Source organism: Salvelinus alpinus, chromosome 12 (genome assembly GCF_045679555.1).
Source record: "Salvelinus alpinus chromosome 12, SLU_Salpinus.1, whole genome shotgun sequence".
Classification (NCBI taxonomy): domain Eukaryota; kingdom Metazoa; phylum Chordata; class Actinopteri; order Salmoniformes; family Salmonidae; genus Salvelinus; species Salvelinus alpinus.
In genome coordinates, this window is record NC_092097.1 from 26,737,668 (window position 1) to 26,765,662 (window position 27,995).

General features: G+C 41.1%; 1 protein-coding gene across 2 annotated transcripts; it reads left to right on the top strand.

Moving 5' to 3' along the window:
- The first annotated feature begins 10 nt into the window (after window positions 1–10).
- LOC139535783 (F-actin-capping protein subunit beta isoforms 1 and 2) lies at window positions 11–27,896 on the top strand. Of its 2 annotated transcripts, XM_071335573.1 has the most exons (9): window positions 37–229; window positions 5,833–5,922; window positions 22,638–22,759; window positions 22,974–23,087; window positions 23,544–23,802; window positions 24,025–24,090; window positions 25,466–25,542; window positions 26,032–26,133; window positions 26,821–27,896. In XM_071335573.1, the coding sequence occupies exons 1-8, from the start codon at window positions 227–229 to the stop codon at window positions 26,123–26,125; spliced, it is 825 nt and encodes a 274-aa protein (XP_071191674.1). In that variant the 5' UTR covers window positions 37–226; the 3' UTR covers window positions 26,126–26,133; window positions 26,821–27,896. The 2 variants fall into 2 exon arrangements, with proteins under 2 accessions (XP_071191675.1, XP_071191674.1); XM_071335574.1 differs by lacking the exon at window positions 26,032–26,133 and having other exon boundaries at window positions 11–229.
- The last annotated feature ends 99 nt before the right edge of the window (window positions 27,897–27,995 follow it).

A 27,995-nucleotide genomic window follows, 5' to 3' on the forward strand; every position in this document is an offset into this window, starting at 1 on the left:
TTATGACTTTGTGACTGTGGTAAGTAGTGACGACCCCCGTTCCTGTACCCGGTTGAGGAAGTGAATTCGCTGACAGGGCTGGGTTCCGTGAGGGAGGCGAAAGAAACATAATTTACCTGGTGGGGATAAAAACAACAACAGTATAGAAGAACAAGTTGTGCAAGCACAATAAAACGTACGTGTAAAGCATATTTCCTCTCCGAGATCGTCACTGAGCGCCGCAGACATGGTAAGGCCGCGGAGAAGAGCTGGAGGAATGGGTCGTTTTTGGTGGGGCTGCTAAGGGATATTAGCCAGCTAGCATGCTATCTGTCCTTTTATAGGAAGTGCTGTGTTGCGTTTCGACAGTGGCATATACATTCATATAAATGATCTACCCACAGTTAGCTAAACGACCTAGCTATGAATGTTACTCCGATTTTCATTGTTAACTAACTAGCCAGCTTGATGTTCCGCGCGCAGAATAAAGTTACAGGATGTTTTGGATTGAGAAACTAGTTCGGGGATTAAAGGGCTCTCGCTACCCCCTCTTCTTGCACACCCCATGGTTAAAATAGTACAAGCGCTGGGTTGCCTGTCGCTAAAATCGGCCTGCTCCGCCCCTTCTCTCCGGTTATTTGAGGTCACAACTCAACTTTTCATTGACTTCAACAATGTGAATTACGTGTTCAGTATCTTTTGTTCTTTACTGTCAGTGTAACTTTTTGAAAAACACGTTTAATAATGTAACTGTGAAATTGTTTCATGAAATAATTCACTAACATCCTTTCAATGTTAGGCATATTGTGGTGCACCTGACAAAATATATTCAACCACCATTGCATGGTAATTCAAATCAAATCAAAGTTTATTTGTCACGTGCGCGGAATACAACAGGTGTAGTAGACCTTACAGTGAAATGCTTACTTACAGACTCTAACCAATAGTGCAAAAAAGGTATTAGGGGAACAGTAGGTAAGTAAAGAAATAAAACAACAGTGAAAAATAACAGTAGCAATTATTTTTACGATATAGGCCTATATTATGGGGCAGGTAGCCTCGAGGTTAGAGCATTGAGCCAGTAAACGAAAGGTTGATTGTTCGAATACCAGAGTTGACAAGTTGAAAACATTTTAACAAATCGTTCACTGTGCCCTTGAGCAAGGCACTTAACTCAAATTACTCCAGGGATGCTGTACAATGGCGACCCTAGCTATGACCCCACTTCCTGCAGGGGAGTTGGGATATGCAAAAAAACATTACCATTACATACTTCTTTATTATTATTTTGAAATTCCTAATGGCTTTAAACACTTGAAGTAATGTGGCTGCCTTGTCACCAACAAATCTAACTAGCTACATTCACACATCAAACTCCACTCTACTCCTTTTATGAATGTTGCACACTTGGAATGAAGGTCTGATACATTATAATGGAGAGCAGATGGCTTGTCTCCCCAGCCACCCGCTGACCTCATCCATCATGTTGTTCCATCCTCGCTGCTCTTCTCGGCCCCCAGGGCAGTTGGTCCAGCAGTGTTTACACCGAGACTAGGGCGTTGGTAAACAGTGTCAGGGAGTGCAGGTGTCGGCTGAACAAGGCTGATTCATCTGCCTAGAAACAACCCAAAAGTGTGAGAGAGGGCATGCAGTACATGATCTGAAAACCTTGGCTGTGTTCAGGAGAAAGCAGACTGGAGTTTGTTTAGGGAAGGAATGATTCTGTCTGTGTGATTCTCCTATAGCCAGCTGCTCCGGTTTCATCTGATGACTTGGCATTTGATTTATTAGGATCCCCATTAGCCGACGCCAATGGTGACAGCTAGTTTAACTGGGGTCTGACATGTATAACGAAAAAGACTTTCGGCAAGACTTTACAATTTGCATACACATGTTAATGTTTTTAAATGTATCTCAGTTACACATACATGTCAGTACATACACACAACAAGTAGGTCAAATGGGGGAGAGGCGTTGTGCCGTGAGATTCTGGTTTTTGAAACCAGGTTTTCTGCACTAGTGCTATATAAGATGGAAAGGAGTTCCATGCACTCATGGCTCTGTGTAATACTGTACTTTTCCTTGAATTTGTTCTGGACCTGGGGACTGTGAAAAGACCCCAGGTGGCATGTCTGGTGGGGTAAGTGTGTGTGCTGTGTGTAAGTTCGCGAAGCAAACAATTTGGAATTTCCCGCACATTCTTTCTTATAAAAACAAGAAGTGACGCAGTCCGTCTTTCCTCAACTCTTAGCCAAGAGAGACTGGCATGTGTAGTATTAATATTAGCCATCTGATTACAATGAAGAGCAAGATGTGCCTCTCTGTTCTGGGCCAGCTGCAGCTTAACTAGGTCTTTCTTTGCTGCACTTGACTGGACAATATTCAAGATAAGATAAAACTAGAGCCTGCGGGACTTGATTTGTGGAGTGGTGTCAAAAAAGCGGTTAGACCTCTATCTTTACAACCATTGAATCCATATGTTTTGACCATGACAGTTTGCAATCTAAGGTAACACCCAAGTAATTTAGTCTCCTAAACTTGTTCAACAGCCACACCATTCATTACCAGATTCAGCTGAGATCCAGAACTTGGGGAATGATTTGTACCAAATACAATGCTCTTAGTTTTAGAGATGTTTAGGACCAGTTTTTTACTGGCCACCCATTCCAAAACAGACTGCAACTCTTTGTTAAGGGTTTCCGTGACTATATTAGCTGTGGTTGCTGATGCGTATAAATTGAAAGACATTCAGTTGATTACTGGTATTCCTGTGAATTTGTATATTGGCATTGGTGTGTTTTTTTGTTTGTGAATCAGATGTTGTTTATGAGAACCACCATGTGTTTTGACAGGTGTTCAGTTTGTGTTGTTTCTAGACTTTTATGTCTCTAGGCTATCTCAATTTGTTGTCTTTGCATCTCTCAAGATGAGTGTGTTGCTGCACTATTTATCAGTACTTACTAAAATTCTGTTACTTTTGTTTATTTAATTGGAATAGGACTACAGTCAGAACTGCGTTAAGTTGAAATTGGATGAATACAAACTTGACTTGAGTTGCTCCAGATTAGAGGTTGACCAATTTATGATTTTTCAACGCTGATACCGATTGATGGAGGACCAAAAAAAGACGATACCGATTAATCGGCCGATTTAAAAAAAAAATATATATATATATATATATTTTTTTTTATATATATTATTTTTTTATAGAAAAAATAATGACAATTACAACAATGCTCAATGAACACTTTTTAAATTATAACTTAATATAATGCATGAATAAAATCTATGTAGTCTCAAATAAATAATGAAACATGTTCAATTTGGTTTAAATAATGCAAAAACAGTTTTGGAGAAGAAAGTAAAAGTGCAATATGTGCCATGTAAAAAAGCTAACGTTTAAGTTCCTTGCTCAGAACATGAAAGCTGGTGGGTCCTTTTAACATGTGGTCAGCCTGCCACGCAGTCTCCTCGTGGAGTGCAATATAATCGGTGTCCAAAAATGATGATTACCGATTCTTATGAAAACTTGAAAAGGGCCCTAATTAATTGGCCATGCCGATTAATCGGTCGACCTCTACTCCAGATATCTCTGTCCTGTACATTTCTCAGGGGTTTCATGTTGTGGCTGGCCTGTCCTTCCCTGCATGCTGATAACCTGCTCACCATAGTTCAGAGAGGGATCACCCTCAGGGAAGTCTCTGCTAGGCGGTCCGCTAGCTTAGCTTCTCCCCATTAACAACAATCCTCTCTGTTCCACTGCTAGATCTCCTCAGTAATTGAACATACGGAAAGCTTGTGGAGGGACTGATGCCATGAATCAATCCGTATTCATTCATCCTTCTTTCTGAAGTTCAGTTTAATCATATTTATTTATATGTGCTTGTTTGACAAAGTTGTCAGTAATACAACACAATACAACACGCCTGTATTCAAAAAGCAAGCCTGAGCCCATGGAATTTTGGATCATGGTAATTGGCCAGCCAAATGACAGCAGTCATCATAAAAAAACTTAACAATAAAAAAAGAGGCACATTTTCTTCTCTCCTCTGCTCCTGACTGCATGTGCTGCCATAAAAATTAAACAAATAAAATGGACGTTCCCATTCAAGTCAATGATGGCATAATGAGTGGACTGGCCGCCTGTGCGAGTTTACCCATAGGAGCAAAGCAGGAAGTAAAAGCAGGAAGTGTACCCATCCATGCTGTGATTTGTTGATACAACTCCACTGCATTGGAAAAAAACATTGCATGAGCACAGTTAAAGGTAGTCTCAGTGAATTGCCATGCCATGAGCAGCACCGCAGATATTGAGATGGGTGAGATGCAACACCTCGCTCTCACACAGTCACACAGTATCTGGGCATGTGCATGCGATCGCTTCACGCTGTTAACAGCGTGGTAGCCAGGGGACCAAAACAGCGGAGAAGTTGAGCCTCACGCTTCAACTCTCATAGTTGTGGAAATTTACCCACTATGCTGTTCACATTTGACCTTTAACATCATTTTTAATGAACATTCTACATTACCGTGGAAATGATTGCATTACAATACCAGGCAGTAATTGTGAGCGTACCCATTACCAGTCAAATTGCCAGGGTTAGAGTTTCCAAGCCATTCTTTTCAACTTTAAAAAAAGTTATGACTTATTTTATTGAGTCTCATCCATAACCGTCGGTTCTATGGTAATTGTGCCAGTAAGAACAGAGTATTGTAATGGATACTCATTCTCCACAAATTAGTCTTTAAAATTTTTTTTATAACTTATCTTTCCTCACAAAGGTTTGTACTCAGTTTTATAGCAGAGGAAGTAGGAGAGGCAGTGGAGTGACTCGTTCACATCCTTTTGGTATAGGTTTAGTCACATTTTCAGTTGATGGGAACTGTTGTCTTCATTTATGAGCTCTCAAGCAATCAAATAATTTACATAGGTCAACATTATTTTAAGTCTTTCTAGATGCCATAAAATGACTGGCCTGTATCAATAACTGGAGGCTCCACAGCATTGCCTTATATGGTAACCAGTCAATCTGTCTTCTAACTACCATGGTAACAAAATGTTTTTCACGTTTGACCCCGTCTAAAGCTGAGTTTTTAGCCAGGGCCCAGTTGTAGATTTAGACACTCCCCTAAAGGAATCTACCATGTGTTGTAAAGTTGCCTAGTGTACTTGATAGACCTATCACATACACAACAAGGCTATTTAGGGGCAAATCCAGAACTTCCTCTCTCATGCCACTTAGTTTTGCTTTGATAAAGGCCGTTACTGAAACCATGAGCAGCTAGTTCGATGACCTATGTAATCTTAGGATGCAGTGAGTGAGTGTATGGCTATTGTTGTCAGGGTGTGAATGTTCTCTACATACCCTAGTCACGGCATTGCTCGGCCCTGTCGTATCTACTGTAAGAATGTAACATGCATCCATCACTGGCTGCCTCCTCATTCTGCTGGGGCTGTGTGGGAGGCCGGAAACTTTTTTGGCTCTGTTGTCAATTCAATCTATTTTGGTTGATTAAATGTAGACAGTGATGGGGATGCATTCTAAACTAAAACATTTTAAAGTTCATTTAATCTCCTTTTTTAAAAGATTCATGAAAATCAACTGTTAAAACAGCCAGCTTCTTATATGTTCCAAGACCAGCTTAAACTGTTGAGACTCTTTCTGCAGGGTTGAACTTGGCAAGGAACAAGTTCATGTAAAATGAACAGTGAAACACACATTTTCTCTTGTAAAATAAAAAAAAGTTGACAAAAAGCAAGTGGAACTTGCTTTTAGACTTTCTTTTGCAGAACTATACATTTTGGGTGTTGGAATGTGTATCAAAAGCTGACTCTTATTTTGTGTGTTTCAGAATGACCAGCAGCTGGACTGTGCTCTGGACCTGATGAGGCGTCTTCCTCCCCAGCAGATCGAGAAGAATCTCAGTGACCTCATCGACCTGGTGAGTCTCCAGCAGAAGACAACCTTATAGGGAGGGGCACTCAACATGTACGGCACTTACAAATGACCTGATGATTGGCGGAAAAAATTAAGACAATTGTGGGAGCTGTTTTATTAGACTTCAGTGCAGCTTTTGACATTATCGATCATAGTCTGCTGCTGGAAAAACAACCTGTTTATTTTGCTTTACGTCAACTCTTGATCCATGATATAGCAGAGATCTGTCTAATGGAAGCGCCTCCAACATAATCAAGTCTGTAGTTGTAGCGAACTGAAAAGAGGAGCTACCCGGGGATGTGTGTGCTTTGGGGACCTTTAACTTCTTGTGGCTGCAGGGGCATTATTGAGTAGCTTGGATGAAAGGTGCACAGAGGTGCCCATAGTAAACTGCCTGCTCCTCAGTCCCAGTTGCTAATATATGCATATTATTATTCGTATTGGATAGAAAACACTCTGAAGTTTCTAAAACTGTTTGAATGATGTCTGTGAGTATAACAGAACTCATGTGTTAAAAATCATATGGATTTTTAACACAGCCCCTACAGAACACACAGTTGGATATGGATGAGTTTGCACTTCCTACGGCTTCCACTAGATGTCAACAGTCTGTAGAACCTTGTCTGATGCCTCTACTGTGTAGTGGGGCTGAAGGAGACAGGAAATAGTCAGGTCTACCATGACCTGGCCATGCTCTGACCATGCGCGTTCACGTGAGAGGGAGCTCTGTTCCATCGCACATCTGAAGTCAATGTAATTCTCCGGTTGGAACGTTACCGAAGATTTATGTTAAAAACATTCTAAAGATTGATTCAATACATCGTTTGACATGTTTCTACTGACTGTTACGGAACTTTTTGACATTTCGTCAGCTTTTAGTGAACGCGCTTTCTGACTTTTTTGATTTGTTTACCAAACACGCTAACAAAAATAGCTATTTGGATATAAATGATGGACATTACCGGACATTACCGAACAAAACTAACATTTCTTGTGGGAGTCCTGGGAGTGCATTCCGACGAAGATCAGCAAAGGTAAGTGAAGATTTATAATGCTTTTTATGAGTTTTGTTGACTGCACAATTTGGCGGGTACCTGTATGGCTTCCTTTTGTGGCTCAACGCTGTTCTCAGATTATTGAATATTGTGCTTTTGCCGTAAAGCTTTTTGAAATCTGACACAGCGGTTGCGTTAAGAACAAATGTATCTTTAATTCTATGTAAAACTTGTATCTTTATTCAAAGTTTATGATGAGTATTTCTGTAAATTGATGTGGCTCTCTGCAAAATCACCGGATTTTTTGGAACTACTGAACATAACGTGCCAATGTAAACTGAGGTTTTTGGATATAAATATGAGCTTTATCGAACAAAACATATATGTATTGTGTAACATGAAGTCCTATGAGTGTAATCTGATGAAGATCATCAAAGGTTCGTGATTAATTTTTATCTCTTTCTGCTTTTTGTGACTCCTCTCTTTGGCTGGAAAAATGACTGTTTTTCTGTGATTTTTGCGGTGACCTAACAAAATCGTTTGGTGCTTTTGCTGTAAAGCCTATTTGAAATCGGGACACTTTGGTGGGGTTAACAAGATTACCTTTAAAATGGTATAAGATACATGTATGTTTGAGGAATTTTAATTATGAGGTTTCTGTTTGAATTTGGCGCCCTGCACTTTCACTGGCTGTTGTCATATCATCCCGTTAACTTCTTATGGCTGCAATCCCGTTAACAGAAAGTGACTGGCAGAATGGGTGTTGTATGTGGAGGATGAGGGTGAGGGCTGCAGTAGGTATCTCAGATAGGGGGAGTGAGGCCTAAGAGGGTTTATAAATATGCATCAACCAGTGGGTCTTGCGATGGGTACACAGACAACCAGTTTACAGAGGCGTATAGAGTGCAGTGATGTGTCCTATACGGAGCATTGGTGGCAAATCTGGTGAAGAACATCTAGCCACACGAGAGCACCCTTGCCTGCCAATCTATTAATTACGTTTCTGTAATCTAGCATGGGTAGGATGGTCATCTGAATCAGGGTTCGTTTGGCAGCTGGGGTGAGAGAGGAGCGATTATGATAGAGGAAACCAAGTCTATACTCCCAAGTACTTGTATGAGGTGACTACCTCAAGCTCTAAACCCTCAGAGGTAGTAGTCACACTGGTGGGGAGCGGGGCATTCTTCTTACCAAACCACATGACCTTTGTTTTGGAGGTGTTCAGAACAAGTTTAAGGGCAGGGAAAGCTTGTTGGACACTAAGGAAGCTTTGTTCTAGAGCGGTTAACACAATATCCGGGGAGGTGCCAGCTGAGTATAAGACTGTATCGGCTGCATATAAATGGATGAGAGCGCTTCCTACTGCCTGAGATATGTTGTTGATGTAAATTGATACGAGAGTGGTGCCTAGGATTGAACTTTGGGGTACTCCCTTCGTGACAGTCATGGGCTGAGACAGCAGAGGTGCTGACTTTATACACTGCACTCTTTGAGAGAGGTAGTCAGCAAACCAAGCCAAAGACTTCTGCGACACCAATACTCCTTAGCCAGCCCACAAGAATGGAATCATCTACCCTATCAAAAGCTTTGGCCAAGTCAATAAAAATAGCTGCACAACATTGCTTAGAATCAAGGGCAATGGTTTCATCATTTAGGACCTTTAGGTTGAGGTGACACATCCATAACCTGAGCGGAAAGCAGATTGCATACCAGCGAGAATACTATAGACCTCAAGAAAGCCAGTCAGCTGATTATTGACAAGTTTGTCCAACACTTTTTGATAAACGGGGCAAAATTTAAATTGGCCTATAACCGTTAGGATCAGATGAATCACCCCCTTTTTAACTTCTTATGGCTGCATCCCACTACAGGGATCAATATGACAGCAGCCAGTGACAGTGCAGGGTGCAAAATTCAAACAAATCTCATAATTAAAATTGCTCAAACATACATCTGTCTTATATCATTTTAAAGGTATTCTTGTTGTTAATTCCACCAAAGTGTCCGATTTCAAATATGCTTTTCAGTGAAGGCACTACAAACGATTGTTAGGTCACCATCAAACCACAATAAGCACAGCCATTTTTCCAGCGAAATATAGCAGGCAGAAATAGAGATCAAATTAATCACTAACCTTTGATTATCTTCATCAGATGACACTCATAGGACTTCATGTTACACAATACATGCATGTTTTGTTAGATAAAGTTCATATTTCTATAAAAAAATCAGAGTTTACATTGGCACGTTACATTCACTAGTTCCAAAAACATCAAGTGATTTTGCATAGCCACATCGTTTCAACAGAAATACTCATCATAAATGTAGATGATAATACAAGTTATACACATGGAATTATAGATATACCTCTCCTTAAAACTTCGTGAGAATACAGGGGGTGCTATTTTCCCATTAGCATAATTTGCTCTACAGATTAAACTGCCTCTTATTCAATTATTGCTCTTACTATATGCATATAAATAATACCATTGGAAAGAAAACAATCTCTAGTTTCTAAAACCGTTTCAATTTTGTCTCTGAGTGATACAGAAGTCATTTGACAGCACTTTCCATGACCAAGAAGAAAAAAGCAAGATGTGTATGCCAGCTTCAACGCTCTGCCTATATATGGTCGTGCCCCCTATGACCCGAAACACACCTCATTGGCCTTCCTCTGGGTGTCAAGAGGACGTCAGAGGAAAAATATCTTGTTTATCTGGGACTGACGTGAAATGAGAGCTAATTCTTTGGCGTGACCGACAACTTCCGGTTGTCTAAATCGTGCGACTTGTAGCTGCGATTGTCTTCTGTTGTGCGGCCATTATGGATGAAAACTATCTCCGTCTCGAAGTTTGTTTGATACATGTGACCAGATCATCGTAATGTATGTTTTTTCAATATAGTTTAATCAGATTATTTGAATTTTTTCGGGAGTTTTGTGGTGTTCCGTTGTCTGAATTTATTTACGTTTGAGAGATCCGTGCCACTCGACCAGTACCTGTGCTAAATGGAGTGGGAAAGGAACAATTCTGAACGGAACCAACGACTCATCTTGACAAAGGACACTTTGATCAACATTCTGATGAAAGATCAGCCATAGTAAGACCCAATTTACGATGTTATATCATATCTGTTGTGCATGTGAACTGGCCGTGGGCGCCTAGCCGAATCTGCCTGGTATAGCTATGCTAATTTAGCGCTACATTTTGTTTTCGTTATAAAACATTTCATAAATCTGAAATATTGTTTGGATTCACCAGATGTTGGGCTTTCAATATCTGTACGCTGTGTATTTTTCTGAAATGTTTTAAGATGAGTAATTCGTTATATGACGTTGGTCTCTGTAATTGTTCTGGCTGGGTCAGCACTATTTCAGATTGCAGCTGCAATGTAGAACTGTGATTTATACCTGAAAAATGCACATTTTTCCCAAAAAAAACTATGCTATACCATAACATATTTATCAGACTGTCATCTTATGAAGTTGTTTCTTGGTTAGTGGCTATATATATTTTTATTTAGTCGAATTAGTGATAGCTACTGACGCAGGAAAAAGCTGTTGGGAGTAAAAATATCGTGTCCTTTGCTAACGTGGTTAGCTAATAGATTTACATATTGTGTCTTCCCTGTAAAACATTTTAAAAATCTGAAATGGTGGCTGTATTCACAAGACCTGTATCTTTCATCTGGTGTCTTGGACTTGTGATTTAATGATATTTAGATGCTACAAGTTACTTGTGACGCTATGCTAGCTATGCTACTCAGTGGGGGGGGGGGTGGGGGGTGCTACCGGATCAGGGTTGGTGACTCGTGAGAAGTTAATGCAACCGCTGTGTCAGATTTCAAAAAAACTTTACGGAAAAAGCAAATCATGCAATAATCTGAGACGGAGCTCAGAACAATAGCCATATTAGCCGCCATGTTGGGGTCAACAGAAACCAGAAAATATATGATAAATGTTTCCTTACCTTTGAACTTCATCAGAATGCAGTCCTAGGAATCCCAGATCCACAATAAATGCTTGACTTGTTCGATAATGTCCGTTATTTATGTCCAATTAGCTACTTTGGTTAGCGCCTTTGGTAAACAATTCCAAAGTCACAAAGCACCTCCACTATAACGTGACGAAATGTCCAAAAGTTCCGTAACAGTCAGTAGAAACATGTCAAACGATGTACTGAATCAATCTTTAGAATGTTAACCTTTCTGCGCACAGATCCCGATTTACGCGATCATTTCCCTAAACAACTGCTGAATTGCAGGGCGCCAAATTTAAAAATATTTATAATCATGCAATCACAAGTGAAATATACCAAAACACAGCTTAGCTTGTTGTTAATCCACCTATCGTGTCAGATTTTGAAAATATGCTTTACAGAGAAAGAAATCCAAGCTTTTGTGAATGTATCAATCAATGCTACAACAGCTAGCCCCAAATTAGCATGTTCACGAAAGTCAGAAAAGCAATCAAATTAATCGCTTACCTTTGATAATCTTCGGATGTTTGCACTCACGAGACTCCCAGTTACACAACATATGTTATTTTTGTTCGATAAATATTACTTTTATAACAAAAAAACGCCATTTGGGTTGCGTGTTATGTTCAGAAAACTACAGCCTCGTTCCGTTCGACAAATTCCATAAAGTATCCGTAATGGTCGTAGAAACATGTCAAATGTTTTTTATAATCAATCTTCAGGTTGTTTTTAACAAACATAATCGATAATATTTCGACCGTAACCTATTCAATAAGAGAGAAAAGGAAAATGGAGAGCTCCCCTTTCGCGCGCAGGCACTATTCAAAGGACACCTGACTACTTTTGAAAAATCTCGTTCATTTTTCAAAATAAAAGCCTGAAACTATGTCTAAAGCCTGGTCACAGCCTGAGGAAGCCATTGGAAAATGAATCTGGTTGATACCCCTTTAAATGGAAGAAAGACTGGCCAGGAAACACAGATTAAAAAAAATATATATATATATGTTCTCCCACTTAAAAAGATGAGAGAGGCCTGTAATTTTCATCATAGGTACACTTCAACTATGACAGACAAAATGAGGAAAGAAAATCACATTGTAGGATTTTATATGAATTTATTTGCAAATTATGGTGGAAAATAAGTATTTGGTCACCTACAAACAAGCAAGATTTCTGGCTCTCACAGACCTGTAACTTCTTCTTTAAGAGGCTCCTCTGTCCTCCACTCGTTACCTGTATTAATGGCACCTGTTTGAACTTGTTATCAGTATAAAAGACACCTGTCCACAACCTCAAACAGTCACACTCCAAACTCCACTATGGCCAAGACCAAAGAGCTGTCAAAGGACACCAGAAACAAAATTGTAGACCTGCACCAGGCTGGGAAGACTGAATCTGCAATAGGTAAGCAGCTTGGTTTGAAGAAATCAACTGTGGGAGCAATTATTAGGAAACGGAAGACATACAAGAACACTGATAATCTCCCTCGATCTGGGGCTCCACGCAAGATCTCACCCCGTGGGGTCAAAATGATCACAAGAACGGTGAGCAAAAAATCCCAGAACCACACGGGGGGGACCTAGTGAATGACCTGCAGAGAGCTGGGACCAAAGTAACAAAGCCTACCATCAGTAACACACTACGCCGCCAGGGACTCAAATCCTGCAGTGCCAGACGTGTCCCCCTGCTTAAGCCAGTACATGTCCAGGCCCGTCTGAAGTTTGCTAGAGAGCATTTGGATGATCCAGGAGAAGATTGGGAGAATGTCATATGGTCAGATGAAACCAAAATATAACTTTTTTGTAAAAACTCTTCTCGTCGTGTTTGGAGGACAAAGAATGCTGAGTTGCATCCAAAGAACACCATACCTACTGTGAAGCATGGGGGTGGAAACATCATGCTTCGGGGCTGTTTTTCTTCAAAGGGACCAGGACGACTGAGGAAAGAATGAATGTGGCCATGTATCGTGAGATTGAGTGAAAACCTCCTTCCATCAGCAAGGGCATTGAAGATGAAACGTGGCTGGGTCTTTCAGCATGACAATGATCCCAAACACACCGCCCGGGCAACGAAGGAGTGGCTTCGTACGAAGCATTTCAAGGTCCTGGAGTGGCCTAGCCAGTCTCCAGATCTCAACCCCATAGAAAATCTTTGGAGGGAGTTGAAAGTCCGTGTTGCCCAGCAACAGCCCCAAAACATCACTGCTCTAGAGGAGATCTGCATGGAGGAATGGGCCAAAATACCAGCAACAGTGTGTGAACCTTGTGAAGACTTACAGAAAACGTTTGACCTCTGTCATTGCCAACAAAGGGTATATAACAAAGTATTGAGAAACTTTTGTTATTGACCAAATACTTATTTTCCACCATAATTTGCAAATAAATTCATAAAAAATCCTACAATGTGATTTTCTGGATTTTTTTTCTTCTCATTTTGTCTGTCATAGTTGAAGTGTACCTATGATGAAAATTACAGGCCTCATCTTTTTAAGTGGGAGAACTTGCACAATTGGTGGCTGACTAAATACTTTTTTGCCCCACTGTATGTAAACTTCTGACCCACTGGAATTGTGATACAGTGAAATAAACTTTCTGCAAACAATTGTTGGAGAAATTACTTCCATGCCCTGCTTCTCGTCCACTTACCAATATCTGAACGAGAGCCTCATTGAAATTGCAACAAGCGGTTCTGTGAAAATGTAATTTAATTTAATTAGAAGCCACTGCCAGATTTCCGGATTGGGCTGCGCTCAGTTTCTTGCCTTGGCAAATTTTAAGACCCTGCCTTTTGCAACCACGTACCTATTTGAGAGTGGATTCTCAGCCCTCCCTATCATGAACACTAAATACAGGGACAGACTGTGGAAAATTATTTTAAGACAGACTCTCTCCAATACAACATTGCAGAGCTATGTGCCTTCTTTCAAGCACACCCTTCTCATTAACCTATGTTTGTCAAATTGTGAATAAAGTTTTATATGTAAGATGGTTAAATACAGAGCAAAATTATTGTTTATTATTATTTGTACCCTGGTCCTATAAGAGCTCTGTCACTTCCCACGAACCAGGTTGTGACAAACGCACACTCATTCTTATATTTAATAAATGTGTGTGTGGCGCAGGCTTACAACGATGGCAATAAACATTTGGGAGTGCGCTGAGCATGGTGCTGGAGGGGGTACGCAGGTGGAGGTTGAATGTTTTGAAGGGCTACGGGACTAAGTTTGAGAACCACTGGTGTAGATGAATACTTAACATATTTACATGTATTGTTATGCGGAAGCTCGTCTCAATCAAAACTGATTGAATTGTCATAGTTATTATGCTTACACATAGCTGGATTTCTGAACTCCATGATGTGTACATCTCGGTGGTGTTAGGTTGCAACGACCTTGGGCGGAGTGTACCTACGACTACATCGAGTCTCAGTCGATACGAGGGAAGAGTCTGTGGTTGTATTTGGGTAACATTTTATCTGAAAATGTGGATATCAACAAAAAAGAAAAGCACATAGCTACAGAGGACAAATGGGTGCACAGTGAGGGTTTTAAAGCTAGAATTAGTTGTAATTAAAACTGTAACAAAGCACCTTCCCCGCTTCTGTTTCGGTAAAAAGCTGAGGAACTGGCCTGGAGAAATGGCAAGGGGAATACCTAGTCAGTCGTACAACTGAAATGTGTCTTCCCAAATCAGAGGGGTACGGAGGCCTGCCTTAATCGACATCCACATCTTTGGCGCCCGGGGAACAGTGGGTTAACTGCCTTGCTTAGGGGCATAACGACAGAATTGTACTTTGTCCGCTTGGGGATTCGATCCTGGAACCACTCTAAAATTCATAACAGAGCTATTGATGCAAGAATTTACCATCCATGCCATTTAAAATGAGTTTAACCATGTTTTTAGGCTATACAGTGTTTGTTTGCATTCATATTGTTTACAAACATTGCACGATTATTTTGCGCTCTGATAGGGTACGAAAGTTAAACTAAACTCATGAGGCATGAATAACTTATATTCTTCAAGATTCATTGGGTGTATATAATCATTTATAAGTCCAAAAATGGATGTAGCAATTAACATTTTAAGGAGTATCGACTGACAGCGACTCGAAGTCGGAGATACAGTCCACACACTCATCTCAACTTCATTAATGTACATTATGGAGTTGAGGAACTCTGCTAGCTTATACAGACTTACAGTAGACTACCTACTAACAGCCAGGACTGTGCTTGAAATCTCCCGTAGTGCAAAAACATCTGACAGATTAAGCTGAATCAGACAGCTGAATCAAACCACACATTCTCTAGTGATTGTTCTCCAAATTTTTTGGGGGATCATATCCGTTTTTCCCTTCAGACCCTCGTCTGCTCCTCTTCCTTTCTTCTCCCCTTTGACAACTCACTCCCCTGGGCACCAGCACTCTCCTTGACCGCCTCAGCCCGCTCCTCTGTATCTGGTTGTTAGCGCTCATTAGCAACGCTGTCAATCACTCTACATGAGCCCATTTAGCCCCTCCCTCTCCTTACACTCGCTTCTTACGGTTGAGAATCACCTGAGCTCACCTCCTCTAGCGTCACCATTTCCCCCTCTATACTGTTCTGTCCCCCCAACCATTCTCTTTCCTCCTTGATTCTACTTTCTACCCCAGTTTCCCACTTCTGCCTGCCTTCTGTCCCCCCTCTGTTTCTGTGTGTCTGGCGGTTGCCAGGTGTGGGGCTGTGTCCGTGGAACAAAGCAGGCATTGTCTCTGTGTGTTCTGATGGGGGGGGTCCATGTCACTCTGAGTAGTCATTTGTACCCCTTTATTCCCTGAGACTGTTGTCATTCTAATTCTTATTCTCTCCCCCTCATTTCCCTGTCACCTTCTCTCCCACTTAGCAAGTAGACATGGAATGAGGGGAAAATTGGTTTAACCTCATTTCCCCCTCATTCAGGGACATCATATGCCAGCTTTCTCTCGTCTCCTTGTCATCTTTTTCTCACGCACACTATGCCCTCTCTCAACCGCTACAGTCTAGCCCAGCTTTTGCCAAAGATAACTTCTTTGTCCCCCCCGTTGTCTCGCGTCGGAAGAGGAACTCATCTTCTGAAAATCACTGCTCTCGGTAGCTATGTTGCACTGGCTACTATGGCAAACTATGCTCCAGCTAGCACCCTATTCCAAGCTTGTTTGAATGGCCATAGCTAGTTTGCCAGCTTGTTGAAGTTGTACGGGGTTGTCCTCAGAAATCTGCATGTTTTCAAAAAAAAATTATTGAACCTTTTTTATTTAACTAGGCAAGTCAGTTAAGAACAAATTCTTATTTATAATGACGGCCTACCGTGGAACAGTGGGTTAATTTCCTTGTTCAGGGGCAGAACTACAGATGAGAAGGAAAAAAAGAGAAAAAAAAGAAGTTTTTACCTTGTCAGCTCAGGGATTCACTCCAGCAAACTTTTGGTTACTGGCCCAACGCTCTAACCCCTAGGCTACCTGCCGCCCGTATCTGACTCTGAGAGCTGCCACTGTGCCTCACTACTTTGCAACATTATCTTGTTGGCCAAATATTACAGAGAGCAGTCAGCTGTGCAATAGAACTCGGCGCACGAATCACGGCAGAACAGGTAATCATGATTACTCATTTGTGTATTAGCTAGAACTTCACTATGCTCGCTAGCTAGTGGGGCTATTCAGCATTTGAATGTGTGTGAACTGGCGTTGTTAGCATCCTTGACTTTTTGAGACTGGTTCAGCAAGCAGACACTAGCTAGCAAATGTCGTGCACATTACAAATGTCACATTCTGATTCTACTACCACAAAACACCTTAGCTAGATGTAGAATTGGGTAGTGAATATTTGCTCAGGTTTATAGTTTTATGGTAAAATTGACTTTTGAGGATGAAAGGGGGTTCAGGGGACGATGTCACCTTGCTAACATTTTCAGATATTAAAACAGCATATTGTAGCCGGACTGCTTTTTAGCTATCCCATATGTGTTTATGCGAGTGATCAGTGCAGACCGCAATCTATGTCTACATGTCTACACCATACACACACACACACACACCTAGAGCTGGGCGATATTGCCAAAATAGCGTGTGTATACATGCTCTATACATGCTCTCGCTACGTCGCTCGCACTTTTTTGGAACACCTACTCATTCAAGGGTTTTTCTTTATTTTTACTATTTTCTACATTGTAGAATAATAGTGAAGACAAACAATGAAAACACATATGGAATCATGTAGTAAGCAAAAAGGTGTTGAACAAATCAAGATATATTTGAGATTCTTCAAATAGCCACCCTTTGCCTTGATGACAGCTTTGCACACTTGGGATTTTCTCAACCAGTTTCACCTGGAATGCTTTTCCAACCATCTTGAACAACTTCCCACATATGCTGAACACTTGTTAGCTGCTTTTCCTTCACTCTGCGGTCCAACTCATCCCAAACCATCTCAATTTGTTTGAGGTCGGGGGATTGTGGAGGCCAGGTCATCTGATGCAGCACTCCATCACTCTCCTTCTTGGTCAAATAGCCCTTACACAGCCTGGAGGTGTGTTGGGTCATTATCCTGTTGAAAAACAAATGATAGTCTCACTAACCGCTAGGCTACCTTCCGCCCCATTATTAGGTAGGTAGCCTAGTGGTTAGAGCGTTGGACTAGTAACCGGAAGGTTGCAAGATCGAATCCCCGATCTGACAAAGTAAAAATGTTGTTCTGTCCCTGAACAAGGCAGTTAACCCACTGTTCCTAGGCCGTCATTGAAAATAAGAATTTGTTCTTAACTGACTTGCCTAGTAAATAAAAAATCCCAAACCAGTTGGGATGGCGTAACAGACTCTGCAGAATGCTGTGGTAGCCACGCTGGTTAAGTGTGCCTTGAATTCTAAATAAATCAGTGTCACCAGCAAAGCACCATAACACCACCACCTCCATGCTTTACGATGGGAAATACACATGCGGAGATCATCCATTCACACACCGCGTCTCACAAAGATATGGCGGTTGGAACCAAAAATGACCAATTTGCACTCTAGACAAAATAACAAATTTCCATCGGTCTAATTGCTCGTCTTTCTTGGCCCAAGCAAGTCTCTTCTTCTTATTGGTGTCCTTTAGTAGTGATTACTTTTCAGCAATTCAACCATGACGGCCTGATTCACAGTCTCCTCGGAAAAGTTGATGTTGAGATGTGTCTGTTACTTGAACTCTGAAGCATTTATTTGGGCTGCAATTTCTGAAGCTGGTAACTAATGAACTTATCCTTTACAGCAGAGTTAACTCTGGGTCTTCCATTCCTGTGGCTGTCCTCATGAGAACCAGTTTCATCATAGCGCTTGATTGTTTTTGCGACTGCACTTGAAGAAACTTTAGTAGTTCTTGAAATGTTCCGTATTGACTGCCCTTCATGTCTTAAAGTATTGAGGAACTGTCGTTTCATTTTGCCTATTTGAGCTGTTCTTGCCATAATACGGACGTGGTTTTTACCCAAATAGGGCTATCTTCTTTATACTTGTGACAACACAACTGATTGGCTCAAACGCATTAAGAAGGAAAGCAATTCTACAAATTAACTTTAAGGCACACCTCTTGATGCTAGGGGTCAGATTCTTATTTTTATTTTATTTTATTTTTAATATCGTTCCCAAGGTAAACGGACATTTTCTCTGGCCCAGATCGTAGAATATGCATATAATTTACAGATTAGGATAGAAAACACTCCAACGTTTCCAAAACTGTCAAAATATTGTTTGTGAGTATAACAGAACGTATTCTGCAGACCTGATAAAAATATAACCCGGAAGTGATATTTAAAAAAAATAAAATAAAAATGTGTTTCCTGGACTGTCTTTCTTCCATTTAAAGGGGTATCAACCAGATTCCTTTTCCAATTGCTTCCTCAGGCTGTGACCAGGCTTTAGACATAGTTTCAGGCTTTTATTTTGAAAAATGAACGAGATTTTTCATAACTAGTCAGGTGTCCTCCGAATAGTTCCTGCGCGCGTGAGAGGAGCTCTCCATTTTCCGTTTGTCTCTTAATGAATAGGTTATGGTCCGGTTGAAATATTATTGATTATGTTTGTTAAAAACAACCTGAGGATTGACTATAAAAAACATTTGACATGTTTCTACGACCATTACGGATACTTTTTGGAATTTGTCGAACGGAACACGGCTTTGGTTTTCTCAACATAATGCGCAACCCAAATGGTGTTTTTTGTGATAAAAGTAATATTTATCGAACAAAAATAACTTTTGTTGTGTAACTGGGAGTCTCGTGAGTGGAAATATCCGAAGATTATCAAAGGTAAGCGATTTAATTGTATTGCTTTTCTGACTTTCGTGACCGTGCTAATTTGGGGCTAGCTGTTGTAGCATTGAAAGCTACACTCACAAAAGCTTGGATTTCTTTAGTTGTAAAATATATTTTCAAAATCTGACAATAGGTGGATTAACAACAAGCTAAGCTGTGTTTTGGTATATTTCACTTGTGATTGCATGATTATAAATATTTTTAGTAATATTTTTGCATTTGGCGCCCTGCAATTCTAGCGGCTGTTTAGGAAAGTGATCCCGTAAAAGGGATCCGTAGCGCAGAGAAGTTAATTGAAATGCATTCCAGGTGACTACCTCGTGAAGCTGGTTGAGAGAATGCCAAGAGTGTGCAAAGCTGTTAGGTTCTTATTTTTCAGAGTAAATGACTCTCGAAGCTTTAACCAAGTTTAATCATTCCCAAAGGTTCTGTACAGCTGTAATCAGACAGCAAAACATTTCTTTCTTCAGTTATATACATCCTACTTAAAACACTCCTCCAATCCTTACATTTTATGGCTCCACAGGAAGCTAATAAAGAGGGTAACAGGATAACAAACCTTTATTACTCCCTTAAGAGAATCTGTCCTCACCTCCTGACCTCAACACATTCCTTCATCTAATCCACAGATGTCCATTGTTTTTCTTCATAAAACCATTAACTTCTGACAACCAAGTCTCTTTCATTTCCTATCTCAATGATCAAAGTTTAGCCGATTCCAACACTGTCAAGGCAAAGGGTGGCTCTTTGAAGAATCTCAAATATAAAATATTTTGGTTACTACATGATTCATTTAAAAAATGTTGATGTCTTCACTAATATTCTACAATGTAGAAAATAGTCAAAATAAAGAAAAACCCTTGAATGAGTAGGTGTTCTAAAACTTTTGACCTGTACTGTATATACACTACCGTTCAAAAGTTTGGGATCACTTAGAAATGTCCTTGTGTTTTGCGGGTACTATTTAATTTAGCTGCCAGTTGAGGACTTGTGAGGTGTCTGTCTCAAACTAGACCCTAATGTACTTGTCCTCTTGCTCAGTTGTGCACCGGGGCCTCACACTCCTCTTTCTATTCTGGTTAGAGACAGTTTGCACTGTTCTGTGAAGGGAGTAGTACACAGTGTTGTACGAGATCTTCAGTTTCTTGGCAATTTCTCGCATGGAATAGCCTTCATTTCTCAGAACAAGAATAGGCTGACGAGTTTCAGAAGAAAGTTATTTGTTTCTGGCCATTTTGATCCTGTAATCAAACCTACAAATGCTGATGCTCCAGATACTCAACTAGTCTAAAGAAGGCTAGTTTTATTGCTTCTTTAATCAGAGCAGTTTTCAGATGTGCAAACACAATTGCAAAAAGGTTTTCTAATGATCAATTAGCCTTTTTTTAAATGATAAACTTGGATTAGTTAATTCAACGTTCCATTGGAACACAGGAGTGATGGTTTCTGACAATGGACCTCTGTACGCATATGTAGATATTCCATAAGAATCTGCCTTTTCCAGCTACAATAGTCATTTACAACATTAACAATGTCTGCACTGTATTTTTCATCAATTTGATGTTATTTTAATGGACAAATTTGCTTTTCTTTTCTATCAAGGACATTTCTAAGTGACCCCAAACTTTTGAACGGTAGTGTATATATTTTAATTGAACCTTAACTTAGTTAAATAAAGAACAATTTCTTATTTACAATGACGGCCTACTCCAACCAAACCCGGACGATGCTGGGCCAATTGTGCGCCGCCCTATGGGACTCCCAATCACGGCTGGTTGTGATGGCCTGGAATCGAACCAGGGACTGTAGTGATCCCTCTAGCACTGAGATGCAGTGCCTTGGACCGCTGCGCCACTCGGGAGCCCGATAAACTGGGTGGTTCAAGCCCTGAATGCTGATTGGCTGAAAGCCGTATATCTGAAAGCCGTGGTCATATATATACCACGGGTATGACAAAACATTTTATTTCTACTGCTCTAATTACGTTGGTAACCAGTTTCTAATAGCAAAGGGGACCTCGGGTTTGTGGTAAATGGCCATTATACCATGGCTAAGAGCTGTATCCAGGCACACAGTTTCCTGTGTGAATCAAGAATGGTCCACCACCCAAAGGACATCCAGCCAACTTGACAGAACTGTGGGAAGCGTTGGAGTCAACATGGACCAGCATCCCTGTGGAATGCTTTTGACACTTTGTAGAGTCCATGCCCTGACGAATTTAGGATGTTCTGAAGGCAAAGGGGGGTGTAACTCAATAATAGGAAGGTGTTCCTAATGTTTGGTATACTCAGTGTATTTGTCAATTAAAAGTCTCTTTAAAGTTTGGCTACATTTTCTGGTCCTTCCCTCATGTCAGCATTGGTTCGGACATGAGGCTGTAGCCAAAATGCATATCTCCTACACTTTCACATGTAGGCTTTTTTATTTATGTACATTAAAAATAGATTTGAATATTATTCCAATGTTTGCTGCTCTGATCGAATTCTGATTGGAGTAATTGTTTGATATTGTGAATTTTATTAAATCTATATTCACCGGCCACGAACGATGTTTACGAAACCGTGTTTGTAATAAAGCATCATTTGTTCGACCACATCTTCTGGGGTAGCTATCTTTAGCTTGGTACCTAGCTAGCACCAATACAACCAGCCTGAAAACATTGACCAGTAGGAACTGCAGATCCATCCTCAGTTATCTCCTATCACAGCCATTAAACTCTGTAACTGTTTTAGTCACCATTGGCCTCGTGGTGAAATCCCAGATCGGTTTTCTTCCTCTCCGGCAACTGAGTTAGGAAGGACACCTGTATCTTTGTAGTGAATGGGTGTGTTGATACACCATCCAAAGTGTAATAACTTCCCATGCTCAAAGGGATATTCAAAATCAGCTTTTTTTTACAATAGGTTACCTTTTTTGGGGCATTGGTAAACCTCCCTGGTTTGAGGTTGAATCTGTTTTTGAAATTCACTGCTTGACTGAGGGACCTTAAAGATAATTGAATGTGTGGGATACAGAGATGAGGTTGTCATTCAGAAATCAAGTTAACCACTTATTGCACACAAATGAGTCCACTCAATGTAATATGTGACTTGTTAAGCAAATGTTTACTCCTGAACTTAACCCCTTTGTTATGGCAGTGAGTACTTATTGACTCAAGCCATTTCAGCTTTTCATAATACATTTTTCAACATTTTGTAAAACAATTCCACTTTGACATTATGGAGTATTCTGTGTAGGCCAGTGAGACAATCTCAATTTAATCAATTTGAAATGCCGAACAAAACAAAAAAAATTCAAAAGTCAAGTGGTGTGAATACTTCCTGACGGCACTAAGTTTGCGAGAAGGTCTGCGTGTAAGTTCGTCAATGAAAGTGTGTGTGAGCATGTCGAATAGTATCAAGTGTGTTGTTGGAACATGTCGCGAGAACTTTCTCTGTCTGTGTCCAGGTGCCCAGTCTGTGTGAGGACCTACTCTCCTCTGTGGACCAGCCTCTGAAGATCGCCCGGGACAAGGTGGTGGGGAAAGACTACCTGCTCTGTGACTACAACAGAGACGGTGACTCCTACAGGTAGGACTGACAACCTGCAGCTCCTCCTTTATCTCTACCTTACTTCCCTTCCCACATATCCATCTCCTCAGAAACCATGCCTGGTAAAAATTAATGTCATTACAATTATTTGTTTGTCATACATGAACATTTGACCACACACAAATGATGGACATCCGTTTGGTCACAAAGGGTTGATTTTGGATTTTCTCTTGCTCATTCACTTGTTTCTCAGATCCCCATGGAGTAATAAGTATGAGCCACCCATCGACGATGGTGCCATGCCATCTGCCCGCCTGCGCAAACTAGAGGTGGAAGCCAACAATGCCTTTGACCAGTATAGAGACCTGTGAGTACCAGTATGCCGTTGGTATGACCAAGTCAGAATGTGAAAGGAACAGACGGACTCATTATTGACACTTTAGAGTATCGTTACACCACAGTAATACCATTTATACTGTTATTATAAAGTGGGTCGTTTGGATCCTCAATTCTCATTGGCTATGCCATGTCTATGACGAAAATAAATAACCCGGTAATACCACCAATGAGTCTTATCATATATATCCAAGCCCTCCTAAGAGGAGACAGGTAGCCTAGTGGTTAGAGCGTTGGGCCAGTAACCGAAAGATTGCTAGATAGAATCCCCGAGCTGACAAGGTAAAAATCTGTCGTTCTGCCCCTGAACAAGGCAGTTAACCCACTGTTCCTACACCGTCATTGTAAATAAGAATTTGTTCTTAACTGACTTGCCTAGTTAAATAAAGGTTCAATTTAAATAAATATATATGTATTGTGTTGTCAGGTACTTTGAGGGTGGCGTATCATCTGTGTATCTGTGGGACTTGGATCATGGCTTTGCTGGGGTCATCCTCATCAAGAAGGCTGGAGACGGCTCCAAGAAGATCAAAGGCTGCTGGGACTCCATCCATGTGGTGGAGGTGCAGGAGAAATCCAGCGGACGGACCGCTCACTACAAACTCACCTCCACCGTTATGCTGTGGCTCCAGACGACCAAGACTGGGTCTGGAACCATGAACCTGGGTGGCAGTCTGACAAGACAGGTACTTGCATACAACTGTGTGTGTGAGAGGATGTGGGTGGGTGGGTGGGAGGGAGGAACGGGTGTGTGGGGGCGGAACAGGGGTGGTGTGTGTTGTGGGGGGGTTGGTTGTGTGTGTACATGCTCTCGTAATCTGTCTTGTTTTGTAATCTGTCTCTTGGTTTACTTGTTGCAACATATTTCCACTGTTGGACTGTACAATACCCTCATCTCTCTCTTCCAGATGGAGAAAGACGAGACAGTTGGAGAGTCTTCCCCACATATTGCCAACATCGGCCGCCTGGTGGAGGTGGGTAGAAATACATCTACTATATGCATGCAGTTATGCACACTCACTGACATACTTCTGTATTTCATTTTCTATACAGTATCATTTACACAAGTATTCACACCCTTTTGCTATGACACTCCAAATTGAGGTCAATTTCTTTTGATCATCCTTGAGATTTCAACTTCATTGGAGTCCACCTATGACCAATTCAATTGTTTGGACATGAGTTAGAAAGAAACACCTGTCTATATTAGGTCCCACAGTTGACAGTGCGTGTCAGAGCAGCAACCTTACTATGAAGTCAAAGGAACTGTCCGTAGATCTCAGATTGTGATGAAGCATATATCTGGGGAAGGGTATAAAACTATTTCTAGAATTGCAAAAAAATTGCATTTTGGGAAATGCAATAAAATATGGAACTACCCAGACTCTGCCTAGAGGTGGCCGTCCTACCAAACTGAGCAACCGGGCAGGGAGGTGACCAAGAACCCAATGACCACTCTGACAGAACAACAGAGTTCCTTGGCTGAGATGGGAGAACCTGCCAGAAGAACAACAAGTCTCTACAGCACTTCACCAATCTGGGGTTTATGGGAGAGTGGCCAGACGGAAGCCACTCCTAAGAAAATGGCACATGACAGCACGCCTGGAGTTCGCAAAAAGACATGTGAAAGACTCGGATCACAGGCAAAACATTCTGTGGTCTGATGAGACAAAAATTGAACTCTTTGGCCTGAATACAAAGTGCTCTGTCGCAGAAAACCAAGCACAGCTCATCACCTATCTAACACTATCCCTACCATGAAGCATGGTGGTGGCAGCATCATGCTATGGGGATGCTTTTCAGCAGCAGGGACTGGGAGACTGGTAAGGGCATGGCTTCAGAACAAGAATGTGAAAGTCCTTGAGTGGCCCAAACAAAGTCCAGACTTGAATCCCATCTAATTTAACAGAGCTTGAGAAAATCTACAAGGAAAAATGCAACCCTGATAGACATATCCATGATGAAAGTTGTAATCGCCATCAAGGGGTGTGAATACTTATGTGAACTAGATATCTGCATTTCATTTTCAATGTGTGAGAAATTATATTACTGTATTGGTTTACATGGGGTTACTTTAGCATTATTTCAGCTAAGGAATCCATGTAAACCACCATGTGCGTGTGTGTGTGTAACTGTATAAATTAGCAACAAATCCTAAAAACATGTTTTCACTTTGTCGTTATGGGGTATTGTGTGCTGATGGGTGATCAAAAAGAATAAATTTTGAATTCAGGCTGTTACAACAAAATGTGCAATAGGTCAAGGAGTATAAAACATTTCTGAAGGCACTATCTATTGATATGGATATCACAAGATTAGTGTTATGTCAATTCATTTTTCTAACCTCAGGATATGGAGAATAAGATTCGCTCCACTCTCAACGAGATCTACTTTGGGAAGACCAAGGACATCGTCAATGGTTTAAGGTACGTGAGTGCGGACACACACACTTGTCACATTGATATAAAGTCACTATATTCTGCTGCAGATGCTCCAAGTCTCAGCACACCTGACATCCACGTCAAAGACGGGTACTAATGGGCTCCTGCAGTCTCCTACTGCATTTCTAGTTAGGCCTCTTTCAGCCACACGCCTGTTTTTAACCTTGGCTACTACAGCTCATCTGTTGACTGGGATTTTCCCTCATTTTTTTTCTGCCATATTGTGTTATCTGCTTCCCATGTCATTGTCTGTTTTTCAGTTCTACATTTTTCAACCTTGTTTATTTGCTTCCATTTCCCTCCTCCTTCCCCTGCCCACTCTCTTCTCTATGCCCACTCTTCTCTATGCCCACTCTTCTCTATGCCCACTCTTCTCTATGCCCACTCTTCTCTATGCCCACTCGTCCCTCGTCTGTCTGCCTGTCCCTCTTCTTCTCCTTTTCTCCTCTCCCCCTCCTCTCCACTGTGGTCCAGATCTATTGACTCTCTGCCTGATAACCAAAAGTACCGGCAGCTCCAGAAGGAGCTGTCTCAGGTCCTTACCCAGCGCCAGATCTTCATTGACTAAGGCCAGAGGTATCGTCTGGCATGGGACAACAGGCTGTGTGTCTGTGGCGTTGGAGAAATGTGTGTGCACGCGTGCATGTGTGGCATAGTGTTTGTGTGATTGAGTGGTTTCCCAGAAAGTTGCAACACGCTGACATTGTTTCTCAAGGAGCGTTTGTTGCAGCTAAGCCAACCGTGCCAACATGCAGTTTGAGACAACCAACTGCATGAGGAAGAGTCCTAGATGATAAACTTACCTGACTAAACATTTAATGTTGATTGCACCTAAGTGTCTGGAGTGTATTAACCCAGCCATCTTCTCTCTACAGTGAGAGTTGGAGACAATGTGATATCCTCACAACTTGTTGTTTAAAAATGAATTTGCTCTATATCTCTACCTATTTGTCTTCTATCTACCCATCTTATTTGCTTTCTCACAAATTCACTTTTACTGCATCTATTAATTGAGTTCCAAATAGGCCCCTATTCCCTTGGCACTCCTGTATATCCGAAACTATTGTAATGTTTTATGGTACTTGCTTCACCTTAGCTTCTGTGAGGCTGAGTGAAGCTTTTATCATATTGCTTAGTTTTTTTTTTTTTTTTATCAAAAATATCTACAGGAGTGCTTAGGGGAGTCGGTGTTACAGGTTGATTTGGAATCTAGTGTATATTTAATCTGTCTCACTCCTTCTCTCACTCCCTCTTCCCTGACAGGAGTGTTCAGACCCTGGCTGACAAGTCGAAGCAGGAGGCTCTGAAGAACGACCTGATGGAGGCGCTTAAACGCAAACAGCAAAGCTAGAGATGCTATTTTTTATTTTATTTTCCTCTTTCTCTCTGTTCCCCTCGCACTATCTCCACCTTACTCCAACCATCTTTTTTCTGTTTCTGTTTGTACGTCTCTCCTTCCATGCCTGTTTCAGTGCTGCACTGTTGTTCATTTGTGGAAAAAACAAAAAGGAGAAAATGCTTAGCCTTTTGTGTTTGTTTATTTTCACGCATTGTTTTGAGGCATCTCATTCGCTATCAAGCCATTCACCCACCCTGTCTCTCTCTCTGTCTCTCTCATGTTATGAATATTATGATAGTATTCTTAAGGTTAATGATAATCTTACAGTTTTACCGCAATGTTTATAATCCCTATAGCTCTGTCACAGCTGGGTCTGTTTTGAATGAGTGACATCAGCTTCTCCCCTATCCTCTGGTTAGGGGACAGTCAGATACAGACTGTACTGTAGCTAGGCTTGGCTGGGCTAACAAATCGTCATTCATTTCCACCAACGTTTTCTTTCTTGTACCCATTATATCAGTGTCTGTGCCACCACCTTTCTTGAAATATAACTGTCATTTTTCTGGGTGATGTAATGGCAAACGGAATGGGAGAGGGTGGCCCTAGATATTATGTATTGTAGGGATTGGTTAATGGTTTGACCTTCGTCCCACTCTTACCCGCATGCGTTGTGAGTCTGAAAGCATTGGATCCCGGGATGGAGCTGTAGACCTCTAAAACATGGGGAGGGACTGTTAAGTTCACTGTGTATACCCATGTCATTAAGTCCCCCTCTTACACTGTGTATAATGTGACGATTTGCATACCTCTGTCTCTCTTTATCCCTTTCACCTGGTCTATGTTGGGGGTCACAGTTTTGTCTTTTTGCGTCTTGAAGGAAGCTTTTGACCGTTTCCGTTTTGGGGGGAATCTTTTTTGTTGTATTTTGTTCTTATTTTGTAAGCTAATGATTCATATTGTATTAGAGCCTCCAGCAACAATAAAAACAGTAAAAAAACTATATTTATTGTAATATTTTCACTTTTGCTTCTTTTCTGCATCATGTCCACAAGGTTGAAACTTTTTGCTCCAGACTTGTTCTTGGGCTATCTAAAGATTA

Coding starts and splice junctions, on each gene's coding strand:
- LOC139535783 (XM_071335573.1), top strand. Junction 5,923..22,637: donor TCAGTGACCTCATCGACCTG/GTGAGTCTCCAG, acceptor GTCTGTGTCCAG/GTGCCCAGTCTGTGTGAGGA. Junction 23,088..23,543: donor TTTGACCAGTATAGAGACCT/GTGAGTACCAGT, acceptor TTGTGTTGTCAG/GTACTTTGAGGGTGGCGTAT.